The following is a 17,131-nucleotide window of genomic DNA, read 5'->3' as shown; positions in this document are numbered from 1 at the left end:
ACATGCATCTATACATGATTTGCAACTGCAAGTCTACAACTCCAATAAACTGTAGTTTCATTTCACTTGCAGTTAGTAACTGAAACTGCAGTAGTAACTGAAACTACAGTAGTAACTGCAACTCCAATAAACTGCAATTTTAGTTCACTTGCAATGTTCCAGAAATTACAGTTTCAGAAACTAAGCTTAAAAAAAAAAAAAATCAAGAACCTTCTACTGATAAGAAATCAAAGTAGGAGTCTACCACGAGATGTGATCATGCCCAATCGAGGAGAAGCCGAAGTGGTCAAAGCAGATCTAGAAGGCTTCGATCGAGCTCGGAGCAGATCCATTGCTTCTTGGAGGTGTTTGCTCTGCGAAGAAGAAGAAGAAGAAAATGATGAAGAGGAAAAAGAATAGAGACATAATGGGGGAGAAAGAGAGAAGATGAAAGTGAAAAAAGAAGAAAGAGAAAGACAAAAAAGAAATAAAATGGCAATTGACCAGATTTCAAGATAAGCCAGCTAGCTGCAACTTACCTTGTTATTAAATAAAATTAATTGGTGCATTAGAGAGTAAAAACAATAAGTAAAAGTTAGCTTAGGATAATTAATTCAAAAAAAAAAAAAAAGCATTCCAAGAGTGTTCAAACACTCTCATGAGCATTTGAACTCTTAACACAAAATTATGGTACATCATATATCAAATATACACATTAGCGTGTGAGATAGATTAAAAAAACTACCCAATGTGTGATATGTATAATAAAAGTGGATAGATAAAAAATGAGGTGATTGAATTGCCATATTATCATTAATTTTTAAAACTATTATTAGGATTGTGTAATATAATAAGTAGAGATCACATTTATTTAAGGGAGACTTAGAGTGCAGTCCATTTTATAAATAATTCTTAGACTAAAATCGGTAGTGATTTAGGGTTTTTAATTAAGTCATTTTATTTTTCTTATTTGACGGCTGCATATTAGGTTTTAACTCTGAAATTTTGGGCGGAAAGCTCACTCTACACCCTAAGAGGAGAAATACCCTTCAAATATGAGAAAATACCCTTCAATTCCGCCTAAAATTTTGGAGTTAAAACCTAACATGCAGCTTTTATAAAGCTCACTTTATACCTTAGGAAGAGAAATACCCTTCAAATCAGGGAATGACTTTATTATGAATTAAAAAGATTTTTTTATAAATTATTATGAATTAAAATGATTTTTTTATAAATTTTAAAACACTCTCGGTCTTCATTTAAAAACTGTTCTTTTAAAGGACCTAACCCTAATTATCTCTTTATTTAATTTCCAATAAATATTAATCAATTTATTATTACAAAATTAATCGATTTTTCAAATGAATAATATTAATACCTCAAGCAAAAAGTATGGGGTAAATTAGTCATTTGGGAAAAGGGAAACCCTGCTTTGCTTTTAACAATTGTTTGTGGACCGCTTTTAGCTTTGAAAACCGACCATGTAAAGGAAAATGTGAAATAATTGTGCATTGGGTTCTGCTAAAGCTCACAAAGAAGTGCTACATGGCAATTCATAGAGATAGTGGAACCTTGGAAGATTTGGCTTTTTTGAAGGAAATAATGGGCTTGGTCCTTGGGCACTCTTCTGCTCGCTAAGTCGCTAGTACAGAGTATGACACACAAAGGGTTAAGGAAAATGAATTTGTACGGTCAACAAAAGGTCAATTTTTTATGGAATTAATTGTAGGAAATGCTTGTGGAATTCATGCTTTTTATAGTGTACTTCTTGTACTCTAGAATGCATTCATTCAAAACATAATCATATGAGCTTTACTTATATAGAAGAATGTACACATTAGTGCCACAAATCCCAAATCACCGATTTTCTATTAATTGGTTACAATACTAGAGATATTAAATTTGTTTATGCAACTCATCATTTCTTGTCATTTTTAAACCTAAAATATAAGCTCATAAATCATTTTCCAAGCTTTGCTTATATTTAAGGGTTTCGCTCCTTTTTTGTTTTATTATTCCCTCTTTGTATTTACGTTTTATCAGAGTTAATAACACAAGAATTAAATTTAAATTCTCTCACAATCTTCTCCCGATCTTAAATCTATATTTGATCCAGTTTATGGCCGGCTCCTTAGTCTGATCTTTGCATCAATCAACCTTTAACTCTTGGAATAACATGTGGCTCCTACATGCAAGATTTTGCATATGCAGAACTTCTAGTTAAAGTGATTGAACATTTCTTGACATCATAGCAATATTTTGATTCTTATCCTCCTTGACTCGAATAAAGTCATAAACACAACGCTAGGTTATTATTTTTTTTCTCGGTTAGTTGGGTTCAGACATAGTCTTAACCCTTTAAAGCATGTTGCAAGTCCTCCTTTAACTTCATTTTCTTGGGATATATCATATATTTTTTGCATGCCAAATTCGCGATACTTCTAAAGGTCATCTTTATCAATTATCAATTTCAGAACTTTGGATTAAAGTAACAAATCGAATTTAATAATAACTTGATGAGCTTTTGAATTAAAGATTGAAGGAGGGAAACTTTGACCGAAAAAAGAGAAGGATGAAATAAGACAAAAATCAACCAACTTTTATATTATCTTAGGCTCCGTTTGAGATTATGGTGGAGGACCCAAAAGTTGCTGTGGATGACAATTCTCAATCATCTATAGTAGTTTTGGTGTTTGGTAAAAAAATAAAAAACTGCTTTTTCCCATAATTCTCAACTTCCCACAACAAAAACAGAAAGCAAGTTTTTAGGTGCTTTTGAAAGCTGCAGTGACTCACAGCAACAATGAATATTTTATTTTACCCAAAATACCCTCATTGATTTCTATAATTTTTATTTGTTTATTTTAAATTAAAAAATATGTCCATTGTTAGTTACATTTTATATTGTGATAATTAATTATGATATTTTATTTATAGGATTAAAATTATAATATACCTAAAAAAATAATAGGCATACTTATTTAATAATGTTGTTCTTAGAAAAATTATTGCTAATAAAAATTTGTAGTAAAAAATTTCAAAAACAAGTAAAAAAACATATTATTTTTACCAAACAAATAAGTGAAATGCACTTTCAGCATCATGTTCATTTTAGTAATTATACACAGTCACAGCATTTTTATATTAACATTTACCAAACACTTTGATACTGTTTTTTGCACTCACAGCACTTTTGAAAACATAATTTATCAAACACTCAACTGCTTTACTTTACAGCTGACTTTATTTCACAGCTGTTTTACTTCACAGCTGTTTTTTCTTATAGCAATACCAAACTGGCCATTAGTAGGATTGTATATGGTTTAAGTTATGGTTGGGTGTAAGCCAAAGTTATGAAACAAAAATGACAAGTAACTTCAAAATGCACATATATCTTCATCTCTTTTTTTTCTTATATGAACAAAAATCTTATTTTTAGTTTTTGCGCATAGTTGTGCAAATCTTGAAATCGACCGTGATTAATAGAATGTCTATGAGTATGATCATTGTGAAAAAAACAAAAATAGGCAACCATTAATAAGTGTTTTTTAAAGATTTGTAACGCAATCCTCAACCATTATTAATCTTACATATCCGTAATAGTTGGTCTTTAATAAGTACTCGTATGTAATATGAACAAATACAATAATGTTTTACAAAATCTAAATTTTACTATTAAAAAGCCAATCCGAATTATTCAAAAGCTAAACAAGTGTTTATATGATGGAAAAATATGTATTCTCAACTTATGTTTTCAAATTATGTAGCATCAATTTATTTGATGGTGTTGATTTTTAAATTTTTATTTTTAAAATCAAATGTATGAATATCATATAACTTAAAAATAAATAATTGAAAAAAAACCTTGGAAAATACTACAAAATTTTCTTAGTGACGAAGTTAAGCTAAAGCTTGGCAATTGGCACCATATTATAATGATTAATAGCGAGTGTAGATAAGAAGAGGATTCAGTCCTCTGATTTCGCATATATAACACATGGAAAAAGTTCTGATAAAATAAAAAAGAAAAAGAGAACAAATAAAAAAGGGAGCGCGTAGTTGGTACGCGCCATGATTTTTGCAGTTCACCAAACAAGGAAAAAGCAAGAACGAAGTCTCCACTTCCCATAACTCCATAAGTCATAACTCAAACTCAAAATTCGTACTTGAAAAAACGAAATAAAAATAATAATTGCAAAAAAGAAAAGTAAAACCGTAAAAGTAAGAAAATAAATTAAAAAAGAACGAAAATAAGTAGTAAGCAAGTATAAAGCAGGAAACGTAATCCATTTCCATGTTTTTGAAACTTCTGTTTTGTTGTCAAGGAGGACCCTTCCTCTCTCTCTCTCTCTCTCTCTCTCTCTCTCTCTCTCTCTGAGGAAGACTCTTTCTTTCAATATTTCCATAAAAGATGCACAACAACAACAACACTTGTTAACTCAATCTTTGCCTTGCAATCCAATCAAAACCAAAACCACTAGGAACATTACTAAACTGTTAAATCTCTGTTGTTGTTTTCATTTATTAATTCAATGGGCTTTCCCGCCGGAATTCTGGTCGCCGCCGCAATTCTCATGTCGGCAGCCACCGTGTTTTCTAGTTTTCCGGCGACCCTCAGCCTCGAGAGAGCTTTTCCCACCAACCACCTTGTGGAGCTGAGTCAACTCAGAGCTCGGGACAGAGTCAGGCATGGAAGAATGCTGCAGTCCTCAAACGGCGTCGTTGATTTCCTTGTCCAGGGGACCTTCGATCCGTTCCGCGTTGGGTAATCTCTCACTTCCTCTGTTTCTCAATCACAGTTTTGTGAAATGGGTTTTCTTTGATTTCTGTGTTTCTCACTTTTTGTTCTTCATGTGATATTTTTGTGTGGTTGTGAACGTTATGTGGGTTTTGATTTGATTTTGTGGATAATGGTTTCCATTTTTAGATTCGTTTCTTTCTTTTAAATCAGTTCCCTTCTGTGGTTGATTGATTGTTTATTTTCTCTTCTATTTCTTTATTTGTTTCCTTAAAAAGTTCTATACTTTTCTTTTGGTCATTTTCTCAATTATTTTCTGGGTATGCTCCTTATTTGCTGTTGCTGTCTATTGTCCATAGTGCCATAGTGGTCACTAAAATTTTGCTTTGGCTTCAGTTCAGTTTCAAGCTTTATTTTTCATAACAGTAATGGGCATTTATCATCTTAAATTTTGGAGGATTCTTACTAATTCTGATGCTTTCTTACAATTTATTCTTCTCTTATAGGCTTTATTTTACAAAACTGCAATTGGGTTCTCCTCCAAGAGATTATTATGTGCAGATTGATACTGGAAGTGATGTTCTGTGGGTCAGTTGTGGTTCCTGCAATGGTTGCCCTGAAACAAGTGGACTCCAGGTAAAACTCACATTTCCTTACGAATTCCTTTGATGGTTTCCATGATTTTGAGTTTGTGAAAACTTGGGAGCCATATGCTGATATATTTTTCAAAATGATTGCTTGTAATTCTTACAGGTTGAGCTCAATTTCTTTGATCCTGGAAGCTCCTCAACGTCACAATTGGTTTCGTGTTCGGATCGAAGATGCAGTCTTGGGATTCAATCCTCAGATTCCGAATGTTCCACTCAGACTAACCAGTGTACATACACATTCCAGTATGGAGATGGCAGTGGGACATCAGGTTATTATGTATCTGACTTGTTGCATCTTGACACAATTCTTGAAGGTTCTTTAACAGCAAATTCTTCAGCTTCCATTGTCTTTGGGTGAGCTTATAACTAGTCTTCGCAAGTTAAATAATTGATTTATAGTCTTTTGTACATTTTGCTCAACTCTTGGAAGTCATTCCTTGTATGGTAAAAACAGGTGTAGCACCTTGCAGACTGGAGACTTGACAAAGTCAGATAGAGCAGTTGATGGGATCTTTGGGTTTGGCCAACAGGGTATGTCTGTCATCTCCCAATTGTCCTCACAAGGAGTAGCACCAAATGTCTTCTCCCACTGCTTGAGGGGCGATGATGGTGGTGGAGGTATATTGGTTATCGGCGAGATTGTGGAACCAAATATAATCTATAGCCCGCTTGTCCCATCACAGTACGTTCCTTTCTATTATAGTTACACAGCACATCTTACAATATCACCCCCGAAATTTTAATCATATAATGCGGTGTTTTGACTAATCATTTGGACATTCAATGTTTCAGGCCACATTATAACTTGAATCTGCAGAGCATTTCTGTCAATGGGCAACCTTTGCCCATTGATCCAGCAGTGTTTGCAACATCAAGCAACCGAGGAACCATAGTTGATTCTGGTACAACTTTGGCATACCTTGCAGCAGAAGCTTATGATCCTTTTATCAATGCTGTAAGTCTTAGTTATGCGATTTTCTAGTTGTAATTAGTCTGTTTAGAACATCATTCTGATGCTTCAAGAGAAAAAAAAATGAAAGCATCATGCTCTTTTAGATGTTAATTTAGTCAATCTTTCTGGTGATGAGACTAAGTCTTGCATTTCACAAAGTTGGAGAAATTTGAACTATGTTTTTTTATGCAGATTACTACATCTGTTTCACAATCTGTACAGCCTGTTGTTTCCAACGGAAATCAGTGTTATTTAATCCCATCCAGGTTCACTTTCTGGATTGATTTATCTCCATTCTTTCTTCACTCAGTGCTTTTCTCTTTTGTAATGATTTTACTCTGAAATGTATGCTTATTTGTTGTTCAGTATCAATGATGTATTTCCTCAAGTGAGTTTAAACTTTGCTGGTGGCGCATCCCTGATTCTGAGACCTCAAGACTACCTTATACGGCAGAGTTCTGTTGTAAGTTTTCTTTTTCAGTTATTTTCAGTTACTGGGGACATGCTTGGACATTCTATTTCACACAAAATGTTGTTGAGTTGGAGTGAAATGCATCTGCCTATTCTAATGAACAGTCCTTTTAATCCATTCTCCAATTGCATATATGTCTTCTTGACTATTCCTTAGGATACATTCTGCTGCTTTTTCTTCACCATTTCCTCCATTAACTGTTGGTCTCTACTCATCAGCACTGTTATTTATTTGAAATGGGAAAAGATTTTTTTCAAGCTATAAGCTTTACACTATCCCTGCATTGCTTGTTCTTTTTTTATAACCTTGTGTAGAATTTCGGTTTTGCGGTCTGAATCTTTAGCTGAGATGGGAAAACTTCTTCTTACAGGCAGGTGCTGCAAGGTGGTGCATTGGCCTTCAGAAAATTCAAGGTTCAGCAATAACGATTCTAGGAGGTACGGACACCAAATTTGGATACTTTTCATTGACTAATATATAATATAGATTCTAGACCACTTCCTTCCACAGTTTGTTGCACTCGTTTATGCATATTGGATATACATTAACATTAACATGATCTTACTTCTTCCAGACCTCGTCTTAAAAGACAAAATAGTTGTTTATGATTTGGCTGGTCAACGAATTGGATGGGCTAACTATGACTGTAAGTTTCAACATTCCTACCTGAAAGCAATTTTATGCAATCCTTCCTTTGTATCTGACCCCTTGTATTATATATATCTTATTAGGTTCAATGTCAGTTAATGTCTCTGCAACTAGTAGCTCTGGAAAAAGTGAATATGTCAATGCAGGACAGCTTAGTGACAGCACTTCTCTGCATAATAATGATCAGCTGATACCAGCAAGTATGGTGGCTTTCCTTGTGCTTATCATATCCATGCTAGGAAGCTTCATGTTTTTATAGCATATAGTTCAAATTATCTGGGGCTACCATTCTTTTTCCTTTTCCATTGTATATTTATTCTCTTGCTGGCTTATATTTATAGCAACCAGCAAGACCATGTGCTATAATTTCCATAACCCCCTTTGGCTGTTCAGTATGCAATAGGTTTGTGGCTTTTTTTTTTCTCGAGTTCTTTTTTGTTTTTTTTCATCAACCATGTAGAATTACACACATAGCTCTGTTGACGTTGTAAATTAATACATTACTTGTAATTGGTTCAATGAGATATTAGTTTATACAAAACTTGCTTCGTGTGGGGCCTTAATTGAGCTCATATGTTTTTATTTTCTGTATGCTAAGTTTCAATTATTATGAAGTTAGTTTTGGCTACCAAAATTTAGATAAAATTACTAAGGTAGTAACTATAAGGATAGTAATAATTGATTATAAAAGAAAAAATAGGTCCCATGAATTTAGAATAGGAAAACCACTGGGGGTGGTCATCCATTAGTCCATAATCCATATAACAGCACTCCCTATTTAGATTTTCCCCCATTAGGATAATTGCCTCCTTAAAACTTTGTTAAAACAAAAAAAACAGTGAGAGAAAACCTAATAAGTTAGTCATATTACCACTCAGAGAGTGGTGTTAGTCATATATGGGAAATACTTGGGTTCTTAGTTTTGAGGACTTTCTTATCCTCAGTGCCAATAATTTTATAACATGTGCCATTCCTTTTAAATAAGTTTATTTCATAATTCAATAATTGCTATTATTTTTTCAAGATATTGACATATGTTACAACTTACAGGTTTATTGGTCCACATCAGAAATTGAGAATGAAAAAGTCTTCAAAACTAAGGACTTAATTATTTTCCGTTGCATATTATAAATTTCAAACACAACAAAGGACATGAAAACCACCCCTATATAACACCCCACCAACCTATGGAAAAAGATATACATTCTCTATTCTCCAAGAGCCAAAATTATGTCAAATTCTCTCTGGAATCAATTGGAAATTGGAGGTGGTTCAACAGTTGAGTTTCAACGCCAGCAATTAACATATACTGATGCTTTATAGTACACATGAGAGTGTTAGCATATCGTCTTCTTTATCAATACTCACTGAGACTGTATACAACATTTGTTTGGGATGTTCACTTCGTATAAGGTATAATACATATTCACGTATAAGGTATTTTTCTCCTCGCCCTAGCTATAGATGGAAGGTAGGGATTCTAAGCTGTCATAAACTCATAACGGACTTGCAAAGTCCACACCAAGTAACCCTCAGCTTACGCAATATGAGTAAACCTTGATATGGGTTCTGAATACTTGCGCAAATAGCAAAGTAACTCAACCAATGAAACCTGCCCAGAGTGGCAGTAGCACAAAAGTGTTCTACTGGTGCAAAATAGACCCACTTGAAGAAAGAGAGAGTTGGCTTGTAATGTCAAGCTAGAGAAAATCAAATTATAATCATCTTTTCTTCTGGTCAAACAAAATATGTCATCTAAATCTAAACTGATTTTGATAGAATTCACATCCAGCGGGACTATAGCAGTCAATAGTAAGCAAAAAGTTAGGGTCAAGGACTGACCCACAAGATAACTATCCCGGGGACCCAGTAAGATAAATTTACAAAAAAACCATATGAATTTAAGATGTCTCATTCTTCAGAAGAACCAAAATCAACTTCACGTCTGCTGCGACTTAATTGTATGGATAGAACACCGCTGGTAACAAAAAAAGGTGCCTCACAAAGACCCATCACCAAAAAGAAAAGCCAGTTTCATCACCACAAAAGTAGAGAGTTAGCTCAGCAGAAGAACATCACATCCTGCACATTTCCTAGGATCTTGGGAAGGGGTCGAACAATTGTACTCCCAGTTGAAGAACCAGTTACAGAACCTCCATCTGACAATTCCCCCTCCATGTAATATCGTGCTCGGAAAGCAGCCAGGTGAGCATAATAGGCAGGAGGCACTGCATGTACAATATCATTGCTCATCAGTGGTGAGCAATCATCAAATGCATAATTTATGGGAAATTGAGAACAATACAAGGGGGGGGAAAAAAAGACAACAGAAGCTCTCACCTATGGAAACTGAACGTGTGCACCTTGCATACCTGAAAAAGTATTTGGCATAAAATTTAGTAGTCAAACATAAATGTTTCCAGAACACAAGGCACAAGCGCAAACTAAATCTATTGAGATCATTGTATACTTACGTGTAGCACAAGTTGTTTGTTAAAATTTGCAGAATATCAGCAGTGAAATTGTTTTCATCAAACAGGACATGATAGTGTGTTGGACGGCTAGTCCCCTGCATGCGCAATCGACAAGAAAATTCAAATTATACCACAACAACAGATTAAACAGAAGATGTTCATATTTAGCTGAGCAGAGCATAGCACCCAAATACATCCCCAGAAGGGAGCAGGGGATCTTCCAGCAAAATATTTTAGTAGCAGAAGTAGTACCTGGATTCCAGCATGACTGTTGAGATAAAAATCAAATTCTGTCGGGTGGCAAATCTTGGTGTCAACAACAGTGCCTAAACACAAAAGGTACAAACAGTTAATGCTCAAAAAGGGAAAAATATATATTTATTTCATCACAAAGCAGCTAAACTCAAAACCTGGCAGAATATTGGAACTCCTATCCATCTCATTACGATTTCTGTAGTCAGCAGGGAATAGGCGAGTATGATGCCTTTTCTGCACCACCACAAAAGTAACTGGTGGAAGATAATTCTCCTCCAGAGAGGCACAGGCCTGCAAAAATTTGAGATAATATAATGATATACACACATATATATATATATATATATATATAGAGAGAGAGAGAGAGAGAGGTCTCTCTGTTATGGTAGACACTAGACACATCTATATTGCAACAGATTAAGAACATCATTAGATTTAGTCAAATACCAAATAAAGAAATTTTTTTGTTACATAATAATAATAATAATAATAATAATAATATTCCTTTGTAGTTCTTCTATTACTTTAAAATTCTAATTTCAATCCGTCCCACTTCAACTCCAGAAATAAGACTGAATTCTAATATTCAGGAAGATACCTTTCTTATGGCATCAATCTCATACAGCAGAACTTGATTGAATTGGCCTTCACTTACTCCATCTCTGTCAGGTAACATAAAAAACAGATATCAGCAACTGTTCCTTTCAAAACAAAGATATCAGCAACTGTTGTGTAACATAATTGATTACATATGAAAAACTACCTGTAGAAGATAATTCTTTGTGGTTTCTGGCCAGTTGATCTTCGGAATGCAATCAAATGCTCTCTAAAGAAATGACAACAAGCAGGCATAAGAAAAATACTTGTTACCAGAAAAAAAAAATATATATATATATATTACAAGTTGACCTCCTTACCTGATCATTCCTTCATGAACCAAACCCCTCACAGGGTCCTGACGGGTCTTGTATAGATCTAGGATTATTTCTTCACGATGAGCTTGTGCTGAAACAATTCCCCTGTACTTGGTGACCTCCGGCCAATCCATTGAGGCCACCACCTGTTAAGGGTAAATTAACAGGTAAACACAACAGCAAGAGTTTTCATTAATGGAATAGTAGAAGACTCAGTTTACCGCTGCTATAGATGGGCTACTGTCCTCCCCCGGTTGTGGGTGAGTAACATCCGCACCAAAGATAATAGTGGGGCGATCAGAAACAAGAGGAATCCTCCTTTGAATGGCGTCATTTAAAACAGTGTTTCGACCGCCAACCTACAAAATTTTAAAAACTTTATAAAAATTTTAATGGCCAAAAGACAAGAAGTGGTCAAGCACAAGGCATGGAGAACAAACCTTCACATTAATTTTCAGTGCCAGATTCTCCAGGTATTGCTTACTAAGCTTCCCTGCTGCCTTAGGCTGACAGCACTGAGAGACAATGCCCAGTTCTGTTTCACATATTCGTTTTATCATCCCTGCAATCAGCAAGACAAAAAACTTTTAAGCATGACTCTACAGCAAGACAACACAGTATTGGGTCCTGGTTTGCTACTCACCATAAGATCCAGTTGCATCAGGCAAAATGATAATTAATAATTGGAGTTGCTTCCCCTTTTGCCCCATTTCTTCAAATTTCTGGACAGACGACTTGTGAATATCTCTGAGCACCCTCTCAATTTGCCCAGGATGAGCTGACTGTAAGGGAAGTAAAGGTCTGGAAAAGAATTCCTAGAAGAAAAACAATATGATCAAGAAATTCAGGGCAGAAACAGCACACAAAGGAATCAGCTTTGGAAAAAGGCACATACCACCCCCTTACTGTTACACATATTGACCAAATCTCCACAGAATTGAGAGCTTAAGTCCTGGGGCCATCGGGAGAAATTGACAAACGCCCAGAATTCCAATTTGCCACCATTAACCATTTTCTGAAAAACCAGAATTACAACAAAAAAAATCCGTAACTAAGCTTTAAGAACAAATACTACATGAAGTTGAGAAAAAATAAATAAAAGAAGAATTGACACACATGCATTGTTGTTCAGCATACACATAATTACCAAATTCAACTAAAAAATGTGAAAGCCACTACCACCCCCCACCTTGTTCATCATGTTCCACGCCCCATTCAAGGGATTTTCTTTTGGTTCACGCCCAGTTTCATGGTACTTCAGCTGTAGCCATCCAAATAAACATTCAGTGCAAAATACGGAAGATTATTATCGCTAGTACTTCTGCTCAAAAGAAATATGAACCCATCATTACCATTGGAGCTGGCAAAACTCGAGCATCAACCATTGTCATTTCTTCTCTCAGTTGTATTCCAAATTCCTCCTTTATCAGGACATCCCTGTTATAATTGTTTTGTCGAACCATCTGCATAGATGTAGCAACATAACCACAATAAACAAGATAAAATCCATCCATGATCAATATTATGTACAGAAATGCATTCATTGTCAAGAAAAACATAGGTATACCTGTTTTATATTATTTTCCCTTTCTGCAGGACGTTGACAAGTTGCTCTTAGTAGGGCTGTTACTTGTTTCTCATTAAGTTTCCTGGTGTATCTCTGTCCAGGAACAATAGAGCAAAGCTGTACAATAGATAAAAGTCAATTTATCTTGTTACAAGAAAATCAGTATAATAGATAAAAGTCTTATAAAGTCAAGAACAAGAGATAACCTCCATAGGCAAATAAGCAGGTTTAGAATCACTCCCAGCTTTGAGGGCAGGAAGAGCCACATACTTGAGTCCAATATTGTACGTGTCACGGAAGTATTGAACAACTGACATTTCGGTTTGTTTGCCTTCATGAGGAAACCTAGAATGCAAAGTTGAATAATAAGTTGAATCAAACAAAACGTGTACCTATATATAAAGAATTTGCCATTCTATGTCACTTCCACAAGCAATCCTAACATAAATACATTTTACTTTTTCCATTCTTCTGCGTTGTATTGATCACATTATAAATTAAGTAAAACCACTTCAAACAAATACTGATATATTAGCATAAAAATTCTGATACTCTAATACTATTTTTCAAGCTCCTGGTAAACTGCCACACATAACATCTACAAATAAACATTTATGCAAACAGGTTCAATACTCACGTCAGTTGGCTCAAGGGTCGTGCAGAAAGACCTGTGATTCTGTAAGACCCATTTTGCCTATAACTAGGTACCACCTTTACCCCCTTCAAGACTTTCTTCACCTGTAAGTATTAGAAGGTCACAATCAGTTTTGTCAAAAGAAAGAAAGATACACAAGTAAATATTTCTGGACAGACAGAAGTGAGAAGATAGCACAAGGCGAGAATATTATTTTCGTGGACATTTGCAATGTAAGTCACAGGAAGTGATATCCAAAAAGGCACCAAGTCAAAATCATTCACAATAAGAGGTTTGCACTCACAGAATAGCCTTGAAGACAAAATGCATACAACAACCGATTACATGTTGAAATTCAATATATCTTCATGTTAACATATTCAGCTTATAATATAACCTATACATGTTACGAATAACTTGTGCTGCACATTCAGAAAATTAGCAGCCAATTTATGGTGAGTGACAGGAAAATGGTGAATACCTTAATACAATCACGCTCAGGCAAAGGCCTCGACAGATCTCGATAGTGAAAATGCTTAGCAAGAAATTCAGTCACCAGGATGGGTTCATAAAAAGATCTGGCAGACACATCTGCAACATTGAAACAGAACATGAAGCCAAGTCATTTTTATTGCTTGACTTAGAATAATTCTTAAGACAGGGAAATGTAGGTAGAAGCCTTACCAACATTGAGCGACAGCCCCATCTGGGTTGGCCTCAGACTTTGGTAAAATCCTCTCCAGTATTCTAGACCATCCCCAAGGTCGCCTGGCTGCCCAAGCTCAGTGGAGAAAAATGACCTCCCGACAACAGTGTACCTGTGCAAGAAAATACAAAATTCAAACAATAGTGAGAAAACCAAGTCATAAAAATTTAAAACAAAAAACTATACACATTTTTAACAGATAGAGACATTACTTTTCAGATGGTGTGGCCCTAAGAACAACATCAAGAACTTGTATAGCCTCTTGAGGCATTTCGAGGTGTCTGCTGCGTAAGAACTGTTGTAGTTGATAAATGTCAGGCTTATTGGCCAATTTGACAGCCACCTTAAACTCTCTATCCTTCCTGCAGGTTTAAATGAGTAGAGCAATCAAATACAATGAAGTTCAAAACCCAGAAAGAACTATAAAAAAATACGTAAAGTAAAACAAAAAGACAAACATGCAGTGACACGGTGACACCTCACTGGGAAAATACCTCTTTGAACCTGATGGCCCAGTACGACCATCTTTTTCAGGTAACTTAACCAAAAACTCCTTTGAATCAAATGGAAATGACCCAGCTGTATATAGGCTTTTCCTGCCATCATAGGCCGGCATTCTCTTGCCCAAATGTGACTCAGAGTACAAACGAACAAGCTGATTAATGACATCCCTGTTGATCTTTTTTGAAGTAACTTCTGGGGTGATTGAAACCTAAGGCCATCAATTGAATTTGTCAAATACCCAAGCAACCACAACAATATGGCAATAATAACATGAACACAAAGAAAAAGCAAGTACAGGAAAAAAAAATCCGAGAAAATTCCCCGACTACTGTCATTTTCAAAATATCAAAAGAGTTTCAAGGTTCCCAAAACAACTTTCTGAGTCACAAGCACTGAACCACAAACTAATTTATTCACGACAAAAAAAAAACAAACTAATTTATTTTGGCTCCAACAAATTACAAAAAAAATTAGCAACGACTATTTTAGAAAAATAAGTAAAGAAAAAAAAAGGTTATGTGACAAAAATAAATTATTCTTTATGCAAAACGACATTGAACAGTACAAATACACATGAATAGCAGCACAATCACATATAAATGTTAAAATTCACAAAAATAAAATAGATGAACTAAGAGCTCACATCGTAATGGTGGAGATCTCTGTCCGCAACCTCGACGAAGAAGTGGTTGGCCTTCACGGTGATTCGCCTCCCGACAGTACCAAAACCCGGCCTTGCCGGAGGCTTAACAGCCTTGGACGACGCCGGAGGTGGGGCCGAATGAGTAGCCGACGCCGGAGGTGGGGCCGACTGAGTAGCCGACGCCGGAGGTGGGGCCGACTGAGTAGCCGACGCCGGAGGTGGAGCCGACTGAGGAGCCGCCGCCGGATCCTTCAATGTGAGTTTCTGCTCCATCTCGGCGTTCAACGAAGCCACCGCCTGAGGCGTCGAAGCCGGAGGAGGAGCCGAACTCGATGAAGCCTGCAGAGCCGTCGGCGCAGGAGCTTGAGTACGAGCCGGCGGTTGACCATAAGTTTGAGCCGGCGGTGGACCATAAGTTTGAGCCGGCACCGGAGCCGGAGTAGGAGCCACGCCCGATCCTCCGGCTCTTCCTCGACCGCGGCCTCCGCGGCCTCGCTGGCCTGAGCCTACGTCTGCCTCGTACGGCGGGTTAGAGCCACCGCTTCGTCCGCGTCCGCGGCCTCCGCCGCGTTGAAACGATCCCGCGTCTCCTCCAAACGACGCGTCGGAATGGCGACCTCGGCCTCCTCGGCCACCTCGCGACGACGACATTGTCAGTCTTTAGGTTGATAGCGAGAGAGTAAGTTAGAGAGGGAGAGACTTTGTTGATGAAGAGAAAACTGCCAGTGAGAGTGAGAGAGAGAGAGAGGGCGAGAGAGTGGGTGGGGGAATGTTAGTGTGTGTGCATGTATTTATAGAAAAAGGCGGAGACGTGCAAAGGAAGCCTTCCGTTGAAATTACAAGGAAAGCTCTGACGGCTCAATTCCAATCTTTTAGGACCATTTTGCCCCTCCCCTTCTCACTCACAGTACGGATATTTGTCTCATATGACGATTTTGCCCCTCCCCACTCGTAGGGACCGTGACGAAAAACGCTAAGGCCCACTACAAATGTGCACAAGTTTTTAGGCACAGAATTGGGGGTTATGTTCCAAGATATGTTTCAGCTGGAAATAATGAAGGGCAATTAGGAATAAATATTAGATTATTAATATATTAAAGAGCAAATAATTAGGTTTGGGTTTGGTTGGGCTGACTGTTATTCGAAGACGAGAGACGCTTGATTTCTGTCTCTGTTGTAAGAAATACCAATGGTTTGGCGCGTCATTAACTTGAAATTTTCACTTTAAAATTGGGACTAATAATAAAATTGGTAATTGTTCAAGCTTTTTTATACTAACCTCTTAACACTTTTAACACGTACTCCAGACTTTTGTTCGTATCTAAAACTATGAATTTGGTTTAGGCTAATTAGGATTTACATTTTTTGAAGTTTATTTTCAGGTTCATTGAAAAAAATTACATTCCTAGTCAAAGAAGAAAAATCTTTTTTTCGTAAAATAATAATTATACGTTTGGACAAGGATTTTCTGATATAAATTTTGAATTTTGGATTTTCTTGCCATATATTGTGTTTATAAACAAAACAGCACCACAAAGTCCATAACACAATTTTAGGTAGGCGCATTATGTATAACCGTAACATTGACACGTGGTATAACTAATTTATTTATTATCATATGAGTGAATTTTATTAAACTTATTCCCTAAAAATATTAATTTTTTTAAAAATCTACATCCTAAAAATATAAACTCATTGTTTAGACATTATAACACGCGAATTGGTTATCAACAAGTGTGGCACGCTTCTCATTAAAGTGGATCGGGCTAAAATTTTTTATAGTAAATAAGCTAAGTTATTAGCCTAATTTCTGAACTGGACTTTAAAAAAAATAACTTTTGTTTTTTCTTATATTTTTCTACTTTTATTTTAAATTTTTAAATAAATAAAATAATATAAGTGTATTTTCAATGTATATAGAAACCTAAATTACTTAAAATGTGAAAAATCAAGTATAAGTAAATCACAAACAAGTTTGCCAAAAGTAAGAGCAGG

At 36.0% G+C, this 17,131-nt stretch overlaps 2 protein-coding genes across 2 annotated transcripts; one reads left to right on the top strand and one right to left on the bottom strand.

The window, feature by feature from the left end:
- Window positions 1-4,291: 4,291 nt before the first annotated feature.
- On the top strand, window positions 4,292-7,965 carry LOC147298928 (aspartic proteinase 36-like). The gene is made up of 10 exons (XM_086239554.1): window positions 4,292-4,744; window positions 5,224-5,353; window positions 5,471-5,721; window positions 5,822-6,049; window positions 6,160-6,322; window positions 6,512-6,585; window positions 6,686-6,782; window positions 7,162-7,228; window positions 7,366-7,437; window positions 7,523-7,965. The coding sequence occupies exons 1-10, from the start codon at window positions 4,512-4,514 to the stop codon at window positions 7,696-7,698; spliced, it is 1,491 nt and encodes a 496-aa protein (XP_086095680.1). The 5' UTR covers window positions 4,292-4,511; the 3' UTR covers window positions 7,699-7,965.
- Window positions 7,966-9,121: 1,156 nt separating this feature from the next.
- AGO5 (Argonaute family protein) lies at window positions 9,122-15,879 on the bottom strand. The gene is made up of 22 exons (XM_086234874.1): window positions 15,137-15,879; window positions 14,484-14,701; window positions 14,202-14,351; window positions 13,968-14,101; window positions 13,765-13,874; window positions 13,287-13,387; window positions 12,856-12,994; window positions 12,650-12,766; window positions 12,435-12,545; window positions 12,272-12,343; window positions 11,978-12,097; window positions 11,726-11,897; window positions 11,523-11,644; window positions 11,304-11,441; window positions 11,086-11,228; window positions 10,932-10,994; window positions 10,767-10,830; window positions 10,324-10,459; window positions 10,166-10,239; window positions 9,914-10,008; window positions 9,780-9,811; window positions 9,122-9,667 (listed from the first exon to the last, which is right to left on the bottom strand). The coding sequence occupies exons 1-22, from the start codon at window positions 15,785-15,787 to the stop codon at window positions 9,501-9,503; spliced, it is 3,129 nt and encodes a 1,042-aa protein (XP_086091000.1). The 5' UTR covers window positions 15,788-15,879; the 3' UTR covers window positions 9,122-9,500.
- Between the last annotated feature and the right edge of the window lie 1,252 nt (window positions 15,880-17,131).

Source organism: Dryas octopetala, chromosome 1 (genome assembly GCF_963921425.1).
Source record: "Dryas octopetala chromosome 1, drDryOcto1.1, whole genome shotgun sequence".
In the NCBI taxonomy this organism is placed as follows: domain Eukaryota; kingdom Viridiplantae; phylum Streptophyta; class Magnoliopsida; order Rosales; family Rosaceae; genus Dryas; species Dryas octopetala.
This window is presented reverse-complemented; position numbering and strand designations above follow the sequence as displayed.